Genomic DNA, 15,750 nt, shown 5'->3' on the forward strand with positions numbered 1-15,750 from the left:
CTTGATGGACCAGCGGTTTAATTCAGTATAATACAGTTTCCATGTGTAAGACCGGCTCATGATCACTCAGCAATCTTCCGTGGCAGAGTGGTGATTCAAACAAGTCTCCCAGGTGCTCTACTATATATGCATACAATAAATTCATCTCATGCATTCAGTGAGACTATGGTACTCCATAGTCATCAGCTGGCTCCTTAATGTTAAGTTTGATTCCTGATTACTGCTTGCCACTTCTTCAGGGGCCTAGGATGGGAATCTAGGACTTTATCCCAACTATCAAATAGTATAAAATAGCTCTCCTTCCACCAACCACTTAGAAAGCTCTCAAATTTACAGCAGGCAATCAACAGCATTTGGGTATTGCCTTCATTCTATACCATCAAACCTTTATTAAGACCTTTATTAACACATTTCATTTTTTCTGAATTTCCCCCAAATGCATTCAAAACCCCAAACCTTCTCTAATTTGCATCTCATTGCCATACATTGAAATTGATGGGAAAAACATACTTGTACTTCATAATCAATATGAAATATGAGAAAAATGCTAAGGTCAAAAAGGGTATTGTATTAACAGTTGTAATTGCATGGTGCCCGTTCCTATTTGGAAAGCAAGATTTTAGTAGCTTTCTAAGTCTTAAATAAAAATGAAACTACGGTAAGTCACTGTAGGTGTATATTACACTGATTGTCATATTGATTGATGTTCAACTCTGATTTTTCATTTATGCAGATAGAATTCATTTAGCAGTAATGAAATGCTAATTTTAAAGAAAGGGGAATATGAAGCTCTGGTGTGTAGTTTTTTTCTCCTTAATGTAAACTGAAAATAGGAAAGAGTTACAGGCTAACTATTGCTAATTGCTAAGGTTCAGACTTGAGTAGCTCATTTTAGTAGCGTTGTTTTCATAGTTTGAGACCTCGGGTGAGTTTGTGAGTTGGTCCTGCGGGTCTAGGGGTGTCAGTTGCCTGTTTTTAGGAGGGGTTTATCTAAGAGTAGCAAAGAAAAATAGAGAAAGATTTTTGATATATGTGGTTTGTTATATAGTCCTTCCTTTTATTTAGTGTCCTTTAAATATTACTGTCTTGTTTTTTTAATTACCTGTTGTCATCCACCTTGAGCCCTCTGAGGAATGGCAGTGTAAATATCGAAAAATAAAATATTAAAACGTTAAGGCTGAGGGTTAACTCTTTCTAACTTTTTGCCTGAGTTCAGGAGGGGAAGGGATGCTGGTATTGGAATGTGGAAATAAAAATGCTATCTTTCATAGATGAGCCAATCTAAAATGAAATTCTTGGTATTATGGAGGGGAGTTTTTCCCTTGGACATTGGGAGTAATCACATCTTAGGTGTTTCAGGAGAATGTGATGCCATGTATTTCTAGGCATAATTTCCCTTAGGGGAATTTGGAAGTTATAGAGGTATGTTTTTATGGCCAGGTACTTGTCATAATTGGGAAAGACCAGGAATATTCCTGCCCAGTCACTGAGATAGCTGGAGATTGCTAGAACTGGCCTGCTGCTTATTTTCAGATGGTCCTGTGTCTTGTTATTATTAAAGATTATAACCTAGAAAGGCCTGTTTTCACCAACAGGTCAGAATGCCTTATGGTTGTAATAGCTAGAAGTTTGAGTTATAATCTTTGAATTACAGTCTAAAGACGTCACCAGGGAAGAGCTCCTTAGATACCTCTGAATTTCAATTCACTGTCATCTTGAGCTCTTAGCAGGCAGCAGCAGTTATAAATTAACATCAAATAAAATCTTTGTTGCAGGTCTCTTCAATTTCATATAGCTATTAGCTATTCCATTGATCATCACTTGAAGATCTCTTTTGTTCAGAGAATCCCGATTCTGGCAATTAAGCTTTTTGCTTGCATGGATTCCTCATGATTATTGTTGACTTGTGGTTTTCTTCCATGTGCCTCTCATCAAGGGGAGAAGAGTGCTTGAATCAGAGATCTCCTCCACGGCCAGAGGGAGGCCCTGTATTAGGAGTGCTTTTCTCCTTCCTTCTTGAATTCAAAAATCATTATGGAGGCAATTGTACCAAAGGCTTATATTTCAAAATGGCATGTTAGCAAAGCTAGTATAATATATTGAAATTGACTGAATTGTAAGCTGGGAGATCTTGGGTTCAAATATTTTCTCAGTCAGAATCTTGTAGACTTAGGCATACCAGTTGATCTTTACCTCTGTCTTCCCATCAGCAGTAATAATACCTTTCCAGGTTTTGTAAGCAGTACTAATGGACAAGGATCATAAATGCTAAGTATTATCAGTGCTGCTTTTCAGTAAACATCTTGTGGCTTAGTTACTGCTTTATCGTTGTCCTTTTCCTTGGCCCACAGTGATAATAGCATCAACAGGGAACTATAGATCTAGCAGATAACTTCCCAGGCAGCATCAGCATCAGGAATATGACTATTGTCCTCCCAATCAATGTGTTTTCTCAGTTCCAGGTTATTCTGCACTGGGGACTTGATCTGATGCAGGAGTTTCTGAGAAGCGGCCCTAAGTCCAAACTAATGCTTCATAGGAAGAGGAAAAAGAGTTGGTTCTTATATGCCACTTTTCTCTACCCGAAGGAATCTCAAAGTGGCTTACATTTGCCTTCCCTTTTCTCTCCCCACAACAGACACCCTGTGATGTGGGTGAGGCTGAGAAAGCCCTGATATCCCTGCTCGGTCAGAACAGCTTTATCAGTGCTGTGGCGAGCCCAAGGTCACCCAGTTGGCTGCATGTGGGGGGGGGGCATGGAATCAAACCTAGCTCGCCAGATTAGAAGTCCTCACTCCTAACCATTATACCAAGCTGGCTCTCTGTGGCGCAGCTATTCATAGAATACACAATCTCACCTCATAAATTGAACAGTAATTTGGGGAGTTTTTGCAGTTTATTCAAACTGATGTATCACTAGAAATTGTGCCTTTTGCAAGGTAAGTGAAGAATGTGGTTTTAAAATGCGGTGGTCGTTAGGCAGTAATATATGTATATGGCCCTTGCTTGTACATGCGCTCTTACTTAACTTATTAAATATATTTTGATAGTTTTTCAGAGGCTGATTTCAATTGTGAAAAAACTGAAGAGTGTTTTAATATTAGCAAAATTGCTTTTGGGTTTATCATGGTAAAAACTATATGTAGGATCCTTTTCAGTGTATCTTAGCAACAAGAATGGCAATATCTACAAAGGCCATTGGGGATCCTCAGTTGTAAAAGAAAAATCTGCTTTGAATGGAAGTGCAGTCTTAATAATAACATAAACTGTGTTGTCCTGATTCTAAAGGAAGCTGGTTTAAGGATATTATCAACTGTTTTCTAAAACACATAACAGTAGTAGTAATTACCAAATAGTTCACAGCAAGTGTATTGCATCTTGAAAAGGCTAATGAATCAGACAAGTTTAAAATGGATTGAAATCTGTCTCTTGAGAAATATGAAAACATGCAGTACTTTACATAATGTAGGGTTAATCATGTTTTGAGTACTTGAGTTCTTGAAAGATTTGCAACTAATTTGAAAGTGTCAGTTGTTCTTAAAAACATTGAATCAGCAAAGAGGATAAACTTTTAACACAAAACAATTTTATGGTTCTCAATCATATGTTGATGATGACCTGTTTGCACCTTTTCTTACAATAAAAGTAAACCAGTGCTTATAAATGTTTAAAGATTTTCTGATATCTAATGAAAAGTTTTGATAAAAGAGCAGTCTCTTGTATCCTACCACCAATAGTCTACAGCAGTGGTCCGCAACCTTGATTAGGCTGTGGACCGGTGGGGGGTGAGGGCGCAAACGTGCATGCACGGGAGGCATGCACATGTGTATTTGTGCCATGCGCAGCAGCAAACATGCATGTGTAGCACTTGCATGCATACACGGCAGGCCCGCACACTTGCGTATGCATGACAACAAACATTTATTTGTTTGTTTGTTTGTTTATTATATTTCTATTGTTGCATGCATGCGGGGAGGTGCCGCACATGCGCATTTGCGGCATCGCATGGTGCAAACATGCATGCTCGGACCTGCCGCGCATGTGACTTTGTGCTGGTGGCCACGCTTCCTGCTCCCCCCTCCCACAAAAAGAAGCTTCCTGGGCCGCAAGCTTACAGCCTGGGAAGTTTCTCACTGCAGGGGGGGTCGGGGAGAGGGAGCCGCGGCCTAGCACCGGGCCGTGGCCCGGTAGTTGGGGACCACCGGTCTACAGTATGTACAGATACTGAGATAAGATTAGTTTGTTATAGATAATGCATTTATGTCTCAAATGTTGTTTAATAAACAACTGCTTAATTACCTAGCCTCCCATACAAATATTCCCAATTGTCTCCAGTGCCGTTCCCTGCTGGACAGTATTTTATTATGGCTCCTAGACAGTGAACAGTAGCAAATATTTTTTTTAGCAATTTCATTTGTTATCTCCTTATTCTTCAAGCCTAGGCGTAGTCTTGGCAGATAGTGATAGGCTTGTTGTTGTATTGCTGCTAAAAAGAGGTTAACAGACATGCCAGTTTTTACTTTATGATTCTTTAGAGTAAGACTAAAGTACATTATTAAACCAATTTATAAGAGAAAAGAGACTCTGTTATATGTATTATCATTAAACTTGCCATTCCAGTATGTTGTGAATAAAATCTACTTCTTCCCAAATTTGTCCTGTAGAATAATTTCCCTTCCAGTAATATGTCTCCTCCATCAGAAATGTTCCTGTCCAAATAGTACTGCTCCAATGAATAGGAAAGCAGCTGTTTTCTTTTTAATTGGAGAAGCTATTAAAAGTGAAGTAGTCAGGTACCATCTTCTGTAATATTTTTAAAAGATCATGTAATAAAATTGGAGGGAGGGGGTAGCATAACCAATCATGAGCTGTATTACTTCTTATCAAGAGTAAGTTAGTGATGGATATCTCACTCTTAATTCATATCTCTATCTTATCCGGAAATTTTTCTTATAATCTACATATGAAGTCTCATTAGCATATTTCTCAAAAGTGCTTTTAATTGTATCCCTCTCGTGACAGCAGAAAGGATTGATTTTGAAACAAGGAGATTAAATAATTTATTCTAAAATCGTTGATTTAAGTTGTTTTCCATTTTGCAATTTGGGTTGACAAACATGAATACAAATTGGTTGCATTAACAAAAACTATTGGTTTTGTTTGAAGTAGATACCTTTTGTGATACCGAGGAGAAAATCTCTCCCCCCCCCCCACTCAAAAAAGATGGGAGATGATGCCTGTGCACTCCATGCATTCATGGCTTTGTTTGTTTTTTCTATAACTGACAGCTATTGTGCAGGATACTTTTTCCATTGGATGGCAGTAATTATTTTATTGGTACATGTAAGTATTCATGATTTAATAAATGATCAGCTCAGGCTGGTTGGAAAATATAAAACAATGTTGCTGTACTGTTTGCTTTGGGTTCAGTTTGGTGTAGTGTTTAGGAATGCCGTGTTCGATTCTGCACTTCCCCAGATGCAGCCAGCACGGTGACCTTGGGCTTACCATGGCACTGATAAAACTGTTCTGACCGAGCAGTGGTATCAGGGCTCTCTCAGCCTCACCCACCTCACAGGGTGTCTCTTTTGTGTGGATAGGAAAGGGAAGGCGAATGTAAGCCACTTTGAGACTCCTTCGGGTAGAGAAAAGCGGCATATAAGAACCAACTCTTCTTCTTCTTCGTCTTCTTCGTCGTCGTCTTCTTCTTCTAAGTCCCTCACCATGTGCCTGTTCAGGTGTCTAGGAATATTCACTTGATCCTTCAAATAAAACACCTCTACTTTTTAAAGTATTCTCTCTGGTTGTCCAGTAAGGTAAAGGTAAAGGTATCCCCTGTGCAAGCACCGGGTCATGTCTGACCCTTGGGGTGACGCCCTCTAGCGTTTTCATGGCAGACTCAATACGGGGTGGTTTGCCAGTGCCTTCCCCAGTCATTACCGTTTACCCCCCAGCAAGCTGGGTACTCATTTTACCGACCTCGGAAGGATGGAAGGCTGAGTCAACCTTGAGCCGGCTGCTGGGATCGAACTCCCAGCCTCATGGGCAAAGCTTTCAGACGGCTGCCTTACCACTCTGCGCCACAAGAGGCTCTGGTTGTCCAGTAAGAAGAAAATTATTCCCCACCTTCCAATATGCTATGAATCATGAAGGTAATTGTTATGACAGTTGTGTAATTGACCACCGAAGAAGAAGCAAGCAACAGCTCTACTAGTTGTGCAGAATCAGTTGCAGAGAAATTTATTTTTATTTATATATTTCCATTTATATACTGGTCCCTCTTGACCAGGTTGTCTTGGGGCAGTAATACATGTGGGTTTTTGTTTCATTTTGTTTTGCAACTTTCAAATCCATATAAAGAAAAATGTGGCATTAATTACTTTGATCTTGGTCACCAGTGACACGTCCTTACACTTAAAAATCTTTTCGAGCTCCATCATGACTACCTCCCCAGTCAAACAAACAAGCAAACACCTTTAATGGCACAAAGAATGACTACACAAGGACAAAGAAAATATTCCAGAGAATGATAAAAGTATTAAATATTTTTAAAATAAAAAGCTTCGCAGATAAAGAGTGCTACAGCATTGGAGATCTCAAGGTCCTTATCCTCAAGAAGAAAATGTATCAACCTCATATCAGAGTGAAAAGGTCTCCACAGTAGTGGTGGGGTAAGGTATAAATCCCATTCCAAAAATGTTTAGGGCAATGAAGTAGCACATGGGCCCTTGGCTCAGCCTGATTGAGTTGGCAGGATCGTGGAACTTGATGTAGCTTCTCCTGACTGGCCAGGTCTTCCTCCGCCTCTCCTGTCCTCCCCACTGCCCAATGCAAACATTGAAGAAATAATGCCTTCCTCTCCCAAGTTCTCACGCACTCTTTCTAATACACACACACACACACACACACACACACACACACACACACACACAGGGGCACTAAGCTCGGGTAGGAAGCAAGTGAGGGACACAGCAGAGGCAAGATGGAGAAGATCTCAACAACCCTTTCTCCAATACAGGCAACTCACCCGCCCCCCCAGCCACTGTTTTCTCTTGCTGTTTCCTTATCATCAAGCTCCCCCCCCCCAAACACACACGCATACAACGTGCCAAAGGAGACGATAAGTTACATGGACGATAAATAAACATGGAGAAAGGGGATTGGTTGCCTGGCTTGATTAACAGGCGGAAGAGAGTCACATATAAAGTGCGTTGCTTTCTTCTGCCATTTCAAGTAGGCGATGTGGAGGGGGAGAAGCGTGAAAAGGCGGCAGAGGAGCGGTACAGGAAAAAGGTGAGGAGGGGCTGGGAAGCGTGATTCGCTGTAACTGGGCTGGGAAGCATGACTCACTGTAACTGGTGTGACACTATTTTTACAAATGTATCTAAGTTGCCTGGGATAGGGAAATGGTTTGAATATTGGCTGTCATAATATAAAATCTATATAACAGTATAGTAAGTAACCCTTGTGGAGAAATTTTGGAGAAAAAATGTCTTCAGTTTGTTGTTCTCAAATGTTTATTGAGACCACAGATGTAATTTTTAAAGTGATACATCAAATAAAAAACAATTCAGTATTCTTGTTTAGGAAAGCATTTTATGAAAATAATAAGGGAAGTTTCTCATGTACAAATGCTGATCTGTTTTGGACTTAGTATTGTTTTCCTTTTTGTGTAGGAGAATGTTATTGGTTTTTATTCAGTGATAAATTGGCTTCGAGCATGGTAATATATCATGGTCTGCCTAGACAGAATAAAATTGTGGTTCTGAAGCAAATTGCTCCCATTGGGAAAATAGATCAAAGGCTGTTTGGTCTTAAAATAGAACTTCTTGGAATCAGAGTGGTAAATGGGGGGTATCCCCAAAATGTCAGAGTACATTAATTAATTAATGTTCAAAAGGGCTGCTGTGGACCAGATATCAACATTCCTGGAGGAAACTTCAACCCTTGACCCATTTCAGTCTGGTTTCTGACCTGGCCATGAGGTACAAACAGCGCTAGTCATCCTGATGGACGACCTCCACCGCCAGCTTCACCGAGGCGGGTCAGGGCTGCTGGTACTATTAAATCTATCAGCAGTGTTTGACACCGTTGATCATAAGCTCCTAGTGCACCACCTTGCCGACACCGGGATATGGAGGCAGCCCTCAAATGGCTGATCTCCTTCCTCTGAAGTCACGGACAGAGGGTAGAAATAGGAGAGAGAGTATCCAACCGTTACCAGCTCAGCTGTGGAGTCCCATAAGGAGCAGTCCTCTCTTCTATCTTATTTAACATCTTCATGCACCCTCTTACTCAGCTGGTGCAGAGATTTGGACTGGGTTGCTACCAATATGCGGATGACACCCAGCTCTTCCTCCTGATGGATGACTGTCCTGACTCTCCACTAGAATCCTTAACCAGATTCTACCAATATGCGGATGACACCCAGCTCTTCCTCCTGATGGATGACTGCCCTGACTCTCCCCTAGAATCCTTAACCAGAATCTTGGAAGCAGTGACGAAGTGGCTCAAGCAGAGTCGTCTGAAGCTCAACTCTTCAAAGATGGAGGTCCTGTGACTGGGAAAGAAGGGACCAAGCAAGAAAGTGTGCTTGCCCAACCTGGATGGAGTATGACTAGCTGTAGGCCACTTTGCCAGAAACCTAAGTGTGATACTTGATACCTCCCTCTCTATGGAGGCACAGATCACAAGGATAGTGTGGTAGGCCTTCTACTATCCCCGCCAAGCCAAGCTACTAGCATCCTACTTAGCACTAGAACACCTAGCCACAGTGATCCATCCAACGGTCGCCTCTAGACTAGATTTCTGCAACTCGCTGTATGGAGACCTACCCGTACCATCTCCCTGCCTATGCCTCCAAGAGAGCATTATGCTCTGCCACCGCCAACTGGCTGGTAATCCCTGGCCCCAAAGTAGTATGTCCAGACCACAACAAGGGCCAGAGCCTACACTGTACTGGTCCCCCCTTGGTAGAATGAGCTCCCTGAAGAGATCAGGGCCCTGGTCGAACTCCCAGAATTCTACAGGGCCTACAAAAGGGAGCTTCTCCATCAAGCATTCGACTGAGGTTAACCCGACCTAAAAATATCCAGTGGTCTCCTCCATAATCCCAAACCTCCCAGGGGCTCTGTTAAATTTGTTCTATTGAAAAGTGTTCAATGAATTAATTATAGTAATTTGTTAAACTTATTGTCAAACTTATATTTATTCTTAGAATTATTACTGATATATGTTGTAACTGTTATGTATTATATGATGCTCCATGTATCCTATGATGTTCCATATAAACCGCCCTGGGTTGTTATGAGAAGGCAATATAAAGATATAAGAAAATAAATAAATAAATAAATAAATAAATAAATAATCACTAGTAGTAATCAGTAGAAAGTATTTTGTCTAACTATGAATTGGGTACCTCTTATTTTCAACATAGTACTGAAGAGTTATACATTTGAAAATCTCTAAAAAAATGCTTTGAATGCATCACAGCATGAAACCACCAAGACATCTTAGTTTAACAATTAATATATATACAGGATTATCAATTGTCTGTCAGAAGCAAGAATCATTGCCTTCATTCTGAGGCCAGGAAGCCATGCTGGGAAAGGAAGCCAGGCTTCTTACTCATAGGTGGAGGGTAGAAGGTATTTTAGAGTAGGGCATTCCTCACATCAGGTCAGGAGGTAGTATCTAACTTCTCTTTCTGGTCTCCACTGGTGAGGGGAGGAGAGTCCTATTCCCTAATTAGAGTTGTCAACCTCCAGGTGTGGCCTGGAGATCTCTTGGAATTACAACTGCTCCCCAGAGTGAAGAAATCAGTTCCCCTGGATAAAATATCTGCCTTGGAGGGTGGCCTTATATACCACTGAAGTCCCAAAGCCCATTGTTCCAAAACTGCGCCACCAAATCTCCAGGTATTTTCCATCATCATGATTTGGGCCCCTCCCCAATTCAGCCCAAAATGTACCCCTCCTTGATCATGAGTCTAAAGCCTTTAATTAGGAGTGAATGGTAGATGCTGCGTCTGAACAAGCATATTCTCACCTTTGACTTTCATCCACTATTATACAAGAGATACTCTTGCCTTGGATAATACAGTCCTTGTCCAAAGAGTTCTGCAGCAAGGTACAGGTCCATTTCAACTTTAGGCAAGCATATCTGTTCGACACGGCATGTGAAATTATTAGCCAAATCATATAGAAATGGCTACCCTTTTAGAGTATGAAAGGAACATTAAGAAACTGTGAGGAGCCCTTCTATTCTGAGATAGGGAGGACATCTTATCCCTTGTTGATTTAAGCAGAGGCGTGATCAGATTTGGGTGCCATGACTTTTATTTCTGCTGTTTTTACTATCTGCTTTCCCCCCCTGAACTACAAGTTTACCAACTCATATTGCCAGTGTTTTTTTACAGTTACAGTTTACCACTAAATCTTTTCTCTTTCTTGTTGAGGGAGTTAGTGCATATTTGAAGCTTGAGGAGTCTCTAAACTGAGACATGTTACTCCTTACTGAGACATAAGTTAGTGGAGACAGGAAATCGAAGGTTGAATCCTGCCTATTGGCCTGATGGGACTGACCTGATGCCCTCCCCATCTTAGACTAGAAAGAGCTTTCAGGGTTAGTCCAGTGAGCCCTTTTCTTGGTACTGCATCCACTTTACAGTTTGAGAAACGTAGTCACAGAACAACTTTATTGCGAACAGATATGTTGTGGAAAACTTCCTATGGACACTTCAAGACATGGATGCTTGTATTTATGGCTTTCTTAAAGTAATGGATTTTGTTCTAGTAATGAATGCTCAGTGTATAGATAAGTGCCTGGAAAAGATTCAGAATGTTACTTTGATTCATAACTTAAAACTGTAGGACAATTTTTGTATTATAAAGGTAAAGGTATCCCCTGTGCAAGCACCGGGCCATGTCTGACCCTTGGGGTGACGCCTTCCGGTGTTTTCATGGCAGACTCAATACAGTGTGGCCTTGCCAGTGCCTTCCTCAGTCAGTACCATTTTATCCCCCAGCAAGCTGGGTACTCATTTTACCGACCTTGGAAGGATGGGTCAACCTTGAGCAGGCTGCAGGGATCGAACTCCCAGCCTCATGGACAGACAGTTTCAGGCAGCATTTCTGCCACTTGCCACTATGCGCCACAAGAGGCTCTTTTCTGTATTTTAAACTGCTGTAAATATGAATACATTATGTGCAATATCTTTATAAAGTTTCTATTTCATTTATATATATTTTTAGTCAAATTGTTAATTTTAAATCATGGAAGTAAAAATGAGGTTGTCGTGCAGAGAAACAGAAATCATTAGTACTTCCTGCTTTTTTAGTTATTCAATGTATGGATGATTTCAGCAACTGCTTTACAGTAGCTTGTTAATCAAATTGCCTACTTTTCACTGGCGTGAATAAAGAAATTGCACCAACAAAGTTGGTGGGAATTTTGTTGCTGCAATTCCCAATGTTTGGAGCGACATTTAAAAGTTAGCTGAATTTTAAGTTGAAAGGAGAAACAAAACCAAATAATTAGTTATATTACAAAATGAAAACCCAGTGACTTCTTATTCATATAACATCTAGTTTGAAGTTCATACATCTTGAAGACAAATACTATTAGTTGTAACTGATTTATTACTGCTTTACAAACAGCAGCAACTTTGTTGTTTATAGTCATGGTTATTAAGGAAAAGAGTTGAGAACCAAAATAGGTGAGTAGGTGTTAGGGAGCAATTTGAACTCCTCTTTGGTATCCTTTCGGGTAAGGATTGGGATACGTTCAGTCCATGTAAATTCTGGTGGATGAAGAGTGCTATCTAGGCTTTATTATTATTTATTATTGATGTTATAGGTAGCCTTTGGCCCTGCCTCTACCTACTTTCTGTAATGTCTGATATTCAGTAGGCTTAAATCATTTTGGTGACTTATCCCAAAATTAATATCTGGCAAAATTAAGACAACTTAATCTGTGGCGAATAGACAGTTTTAAACTGTTTACTACAATGAGTGTGTATTACTGAGAAGAATTTGTAAAGTAATGTCCCCAGCAAATTGCCTGTGCACACCATGGTTCCTGCTGACACTTTCCCTGGTACCCACCAAATTATTTAAGAACTAACTTCAAAGCCCGTTCCTAAGAACGGGCCTTGAAAGGGACCCCTCCTCTGCCCCCTGGCCAGGCAGCTTAAGGTGGCTTTGGGCAGCCAGATCAAGTGGGGCAGGTGGGGGCTGGGCAGCTCGTTAGCAGGGCCAGGACAGAGCTCCTTAGCAGGCAATCAGCAGGGTGGGAGGCCCTCGTCAGCAGGCCCAGCCTAGCAGGCCAAGAGGCCCTCGTTAGCGAGCCCTCCACCACTAACCTTTGCCCAGGGCCCTCTCCCCTTATCTCCTGCTGGCTCCAGGCATTGAGGCGTCTGAGATCAAAGAAGCTAGAGTCCAGGGACATAGGGAGGGAGCTGCAGGGACAGAGCCAATCAGAGCAAAGCTGGTTGCACCCTGATTGGCCCTATTCTAACTTGGACAGCCAGACACATCCCATCCTCTAGGCTGTTTCATAGATATATAGAGGAACAACAATGGATAAGGATGTGGGTGGGGTGAGGTGGGGATTTAGTGCAGAGGGGTTCCTGATTGGCCATTGAAGATCTGATTGACTCTGCAGATATTTTTTTTATGCTGTTTTGGTAGCAGTTGACACTACAGCACAAGGCTTTTCATTGCATGACTTGAAGGTAAGCTGCACATATGCAAGAAAATATTTCATAAAACAATTTTTAAAGAAACTTGTTAAATAGAGCTTCCTGAAATGTTGAAGAATTATGTTGAAGAGTTATGCATAAATTCACTCCTTGACATTTTGCAGTAGGTGCCGCTTCTGAGCAGCCAATTTGCGGTTGTTCTCACCATCCTGTCTGTGTCAGAATTCCAAAGTTGCCCAGAGGCACAAAAAGATGGGTGACCTTGATATAAAGTAAGCCTCAAAAAAAGGTGTGGGCTGACATTTGCAATAATGGCAAATGATTAGTAGATATTTTAATTGGTATATTAATAAATTTCATTTTCGTTTAAGCTGGACTTGTGATCTGCAGAATGCTGACCTACCCTCCAACTCGAAGAGAATTAATTGTGGGTTGTGGTCTACAAATGTTCCAACAGCTTGCAGGGATTAACACAGTCATGTATGTATCAGTTTCTTTTCCTTTTTTTAAAAAAATGTTGGAATATATTTCAAGTGTTCAAATATCAAATGGGTAAAGATTTATCTCAATTTTTGAGTACAATACAGAAAAGGCTAAATATGTTTATAAGCAACTTTCAGTGTCATTTAGGAGTTTTCAGATAAGTTTTTATAATATCAAATGAAAACATTTTATAAATATCTGTTGGGAAGATTTTCAGTTTGTGATATTGATTGCTTTGTGCAATAATTAACTGAATGCAGATTTGCAGCCAGCAGGTGCTCTGAGTGCAGGTGGATTCTGCTGTTCTCTTTTAAAATCTCCAAATCGGTCCCAAGCAGCATAAGACCAGGGGCTGCTGTGGCCCTTATGCTTGGCTTTTTGAAGTCAACTTCGATTAGATTGCTGCCTAACTGAAATTGTCGATAGAAGTGGACTTACATAGATCACCATGCTGCTTCTGTGGGTTTTGGAAGTATATCTATACACATACTCTTTAGGGTACTTCTATACCAATCTAATCTAATATGATGGTTTAATGCCTCACTGATTTTTGCTTGACTATTTATGAAAGTAAATGTAAATTGTTATTAATGCATTGAAGGCTTGGCTTTGAGTGCACTGAAGTCCATTGCTTTGGGGATACTGGTTCCAGTTTGTTCCAGATTTTAACATTGGTAAAGCGGGACACCATTGACCGGGGGGGGGGGATTCTTGATTTAAATTTTGGTCTATATGGAGCAACAAAAATTGTCATAGAACGCAAAAATAGTATTGTAATATATATTTTTTACTTGAAACATAAGTACAATTTGCCAGGTGCCCCCAGATGTCCCTCCAAAAGTGGAACAATCTGGTCACCTTAAGTTTGTACACAAAATTCTCTCAAGTGTACACCTGAGAGATTATCCTTGTGAACACCTAAAAATGCAAAGTGTGAATGCATCAAATATGAGGTTGCAGGCATATTCTCTTAGGAGCTTTAATTCACTGGCATTTCTTCTAATTCATAACCTTAGAGATAAAGTGACTTGTTATCATATGAATAATGGTCCTTTAATCACATTCACATATGAGCCTCTTGTGGCGCAGAGTGGTAAGGCAGCTGTCTGAAAACTTTGCCCATGAGGCTGGGAGTTCAATCCCAGCAGCCGGCTCAAGGTTGACTCAGCCTTCCATCCTTCCGAGGTCGGTAAAATGAGTACCCAGCTTGCTGGGGGGTAAACGGTAATGACTGGGGAAGGCATTGGCAAACCACCCCGTATTGAGTCTGCCATGAAAACGCTAGAGGGCGTCACCCCAAGGGTCAGACGTGACTCGGTGCTTGCACAGGGGATACCTTTAATCACATTCACAGCTGAAATATTTAAATATTTGAACACATGCTTGCCAGGACTTGTGTTTAATTCATTCCATGGCTTTAAACTGTAAATAGACAATTTTATTCTGTCAAGTAAGCTTTCAATTAACAAGAGAAATCAACTTTTATCTAACTTGGTTTTCCTACATTCCTTGCATCAGTACATTGTAGAATAAATACATTGTAGCTGAATGAGACTACTGATGTTTCATATTTGGTTGGTTTTTTTACTTTTTTTAGTTTAGAAAACAAAGCAATAGTATAGAGGGCATATAAAATGGGGGAGATTATACAATTGTGAATATCAAGGATAATTATATCTCATGGAATATACATAACAAAATATTTCTTCCTAACATCCTCTTCGTTATAATTCATTATAAATTTAATTTTCTGTAAAATACAATGGTCCTTTACTTCTGTTGAGGTACATCTGTATTTAACATTTTAAATTTCAAATTTCGTAACTAATCTATTTTGCAACTGCCTTATTAGTTTCTTCATTACTACATATTTGGTATTACATATTTTTGCCACTTCTGCATACTCACTATAAGTTTTAACAGATAGGTAATTAATTTTTTTTTCTCCCTTATTCCAGGTTTTCTTTTACCCTTATTTCTGGATTCCGTTACATGTGTCATGACATTTCCAACATTTTCCTTTATAGCTTTTGTCTACTTTTTCAATATTCTCTGGCATTATAGATCATCTAAAAAGACATTTTGCACCAGTTTACTCTTAATGCCTAGCTGGCTGTAAACTTTCTTTTCCCCATAACTGTTCCTCTTGGTACATAGGGGTCTGCTCTCTAAATTCTGTGTCCATTTAATCATACAATTTGACTTGTTCTTCTATTTCTAGCTGAAGTAATAACTTATATATCCATCCTAGTAAATGGTCAACCTACCACACTGATAATCTTTAGTCTTGAATCTGATAATATAACTCCCTTTGAATGTTAATTCCTTCATCCCCAATAATTTATCATTTTACCATGCATTAAAAGTCATTTTTTATTTCTTGTGTTCTTGTTGGAGACATGACCAGAGAATTTGGAGAGCTCAGTAAATTCCAAAGTGTAAACCATATTCTCCAAAGCCCATCTCTGAGTTTGACTTTTTTCTTGTGTTATGATTGCTTTAAATGATTTCTTAATCCATAAATGATTGTGTAAGTCTGCTGTTTCAAGTTTTACTATCCTTTGTCT

General features: G+C 40.1%; 1 protein-coding gene across 1 annotated transcript in view; it reads left to right on the plus strand.

Annotated features, from left to right (window-relative positions):
* Positions 1 to 15,750, plus strand: part of SLC2A13 (solute carrier family 2 member 13) — a 134,308-nt gene that overhangs the window by 47,020 nt on the left and 71,538 nt on the right. The window contains exon 4 of the mRNA XM_077338196.1: positions 13,072 to 13,180. Coding sequence (XP_077194311.1) covers positions 13,072 to 13,180 — 109 coding nt within the window. The remainder of the gene's footprint in view (positions 1 to 13,071; positions 13,181 to 15,750) is intronic.

This window comes from Paroedura picta, chromosome 5 (genome assembly GCF_049243985.1).
Source record: "Paroedura picta isolate Pp20150507F chromosome 5, Ppicta_v3.0, whole genome shotgun sequence".
Taxonomy (NCBI): domain Eukaryota; kingdom Metazoa; phylum Chordata; class Lepidosauria; order Squamata; family Gekkonidae; genus Paroedura; species Paroedura picta.